The sequence below is a fragment of the Poecilia reticulata genome, linkage group LG8 (genome assembly GCF_000633615.1).
Source record: "Poecilia reticulata strain Guanapo linkage group LG8, Guppy_female_1.0+MT, whole genome shotgun sequence".
Lineage (NCBI taxonomy): Eukaryota > Metazoa > Chordata > Actinopteri > Cyprinodontiformes > Poeciliidae > Poecilia > Poecilia reticulata.
This window is the reverse complement of record NC_024338.1, coordinates 11,313,517-11,315,673: the sequence shown is the minus strand read 5'-3', so window position 1 is coordinate 11,315,673 and position 2,157 is coordinate 11,313,517. Positions and strand designations below refer to the sequence as shown.

The following is a 2,157-nucleotide window of genomic DNA, read 5'->3' as shown; positions in this document are numbered from 1 at the left end:
AACTCCTATAGGGATGCATAATATGTGCAGAAATGCATCTCACATGTTTTAGAAAAAATACATTGTGACAAGATTAAGACAAAAAACAAAGACGCTTTGAAAAACTGCTAAGCATTTTAACTTCTTAAATCTTAAAGAAGAGTAACCTGTTTTCTAACCTCTTGCCAGCTTTGCCATTGACCTTCAGGATCCATGGCTGATCCTCCACTTTGAACTCTCGGGTAACAATTCCAAATTTTTTTCGCCGAGCTTCCTCCCGCTGTTTTTTGCCAAACTCGCTACCTGCGCCACTCTCCGGTGTCTCCTCCTCCCCATATATTCGCCGAGCACTCATGTCTCTTTCCATACGAGCCTGGGAAGGAAGGGAAGGGGAAACATAACATTACAAACTCACATTGGAAGTATATTGTAATTTCTCATCATTCTAATATTTTGGTTTCTTGATTTTTTTTTTTTTTTTTTTAAATGACTCAGTTCTCATACGGAGATATAAAAGCTCACCTGTGTCCAGCTGGAACAGTTGACTCTATCCCCCGAGTTAAAAGCCATTATATTGTACTTTTTGGTGGTATTTCTATAGGAGAAACAGAGATGAAAACAAAAAAATATTCAGTTCCATTTTTCTCTGTGTCAGAGAAAATCATTATTAGATGAAGGTGAATCGTATGTTGCTTAACATCTAGATACACGCTTTCACTACATTTGTTTGTTACTTACTTGGGGACTCTCACAGTGTACTCTGTGGTTGAGGAACTACTTCCACCCTGTAAAATAAACAGAGGGATGTGTCTGAAACCATGTCACTGTACAGGCTGAAGGTGTTTTTCATGTAGACTYAAAGAGTTGTGACATATTTTTAGAATGGACTGCATATGTCAAAGTGGCTACAAAGAAACAGAAATGTAAATTTGCGTTTTCTGAGAAAAGTCACTACTTACCAGTGACGTCATGATCAGTGATCTCCTGCTGGGTTTATGAAAAGCTGATTCAGTCCAGTGCAAAACACTAAATAACAAAACCAAAATTTWAAACATTGATATGAGCCTGGAATAGTTACTTCTAGACGAAAATAAGACAAGAGTCTCAATACCACTGTAACGTTTTCTTGACCCAAATGATTTGGTATAAAACTACCAATTGAAGCTTAATGTTGCTAAAGCTACGAAAGAAACAATGTTATTATATGACAAGCAAGCTATCAAATTTTAKAATCCACATTAAATCAAACTTAACAATACAGCAGCAATGAATAACAGTACGAAATGCTATAAACCCTGACCCTGCAAAAATTACAAAGGCTTCACCGTTAGCAACAGATGCTAATACAACTAGCACTTGCTGGTTAACCAAAACTGTGATGCTATTTGCTGCGTACTACCATTAACTTTGCCGTAATTAGTATAATTTTGCTTCCAACTCACTCACCTATACCCGTAACATAAGATAACTGCAGCTATACAGAGCTTTAGGACATTATATTGAGCATGTTGGTAAGTGTCGGCACAGTGATACAACACTGTGCCGATCAACTAGGTGTAATGTGTTCCGTTTATGAGGACGACTAGAAACAACTAGCCACAAATGGTTCCGAACTAAACCCCCGTCACGGCGTCGATAGTAAGTGCTGCAAAGTTAACCAAAAATTAATATTTTTGTTCATAATATTTTGTGCTTTTAAATCAGTCATATGAAGAAAATGTCAGGAATTCTATTGACAGGAACCTTTTTACTTAACTTCACCAAATGTATCGCTTCTAAAACGTTCTCTCAACAAACCGCGTTTACATATGTCCAGTTTTTGAGTGAAAAACAGTGGAGCACAAGATRAAAATCTGTTTGAAGATGGGGTGGTTCTGATTAAAGCATTCCCGCATGTTACAATGGCCCTRTTACAGTCCAGACCTAAATCCAAGAACATGGCAAATCCTAAGGTTTACATTGACTACAAGCTCCCCCCAAAATGCAGCTGTAATTGCAGAAAATKTAGCTTCTACAAAGTATTGACTCAGAACAATGCACAAACATTTCATAATAATTAGTTTCAGACGTAATAACTTTCTTTCATTTCACAATTAAAGTGTTGATGTGATAACANAAAATTTAAAACATTGATATGAGCCTGGAATAGTTACTTCTAGACGAAAATAAGACAAGAGT

General features: G+C 36.7%; 1 protein-coding gene across 1 annotated transcript in view; it reads right to left on the bottom strand.

Moving 5' to 3' along the window:
* The window catches only part of gtf2f1 (general transcription factor IIF, polypeptide 1), a 7,605-nt gene extending 6,112 nt beyond the window's left edge, over positions 1-1,493 (bottom strand). Inside the window, exons 1-5 of the mRNA XM_017306117.1 lie at positions 1,426-1,493; positions 939-1,005; positions 718-764; positions 502-574; positions 128-352 (exon numbers count right to left, since the gene is read on the bottom strand). Coding sequence (XP_017161606.1) covers positions 128-352; positions 502-574; positions 718-764; positions 939-950 — 357 coding nt within the window. The 5' untranslated portion in view covers positions 951-1,005; positions 1,426-1,493. The remainder of the gene's footprint in view (positions 1-127; positions 353-501; positions 575-717; positions 765-938; positions 1,006-1,425) is intronic.
* Positions 1,494-2,157: the final 664 nt, after the last annotated feature.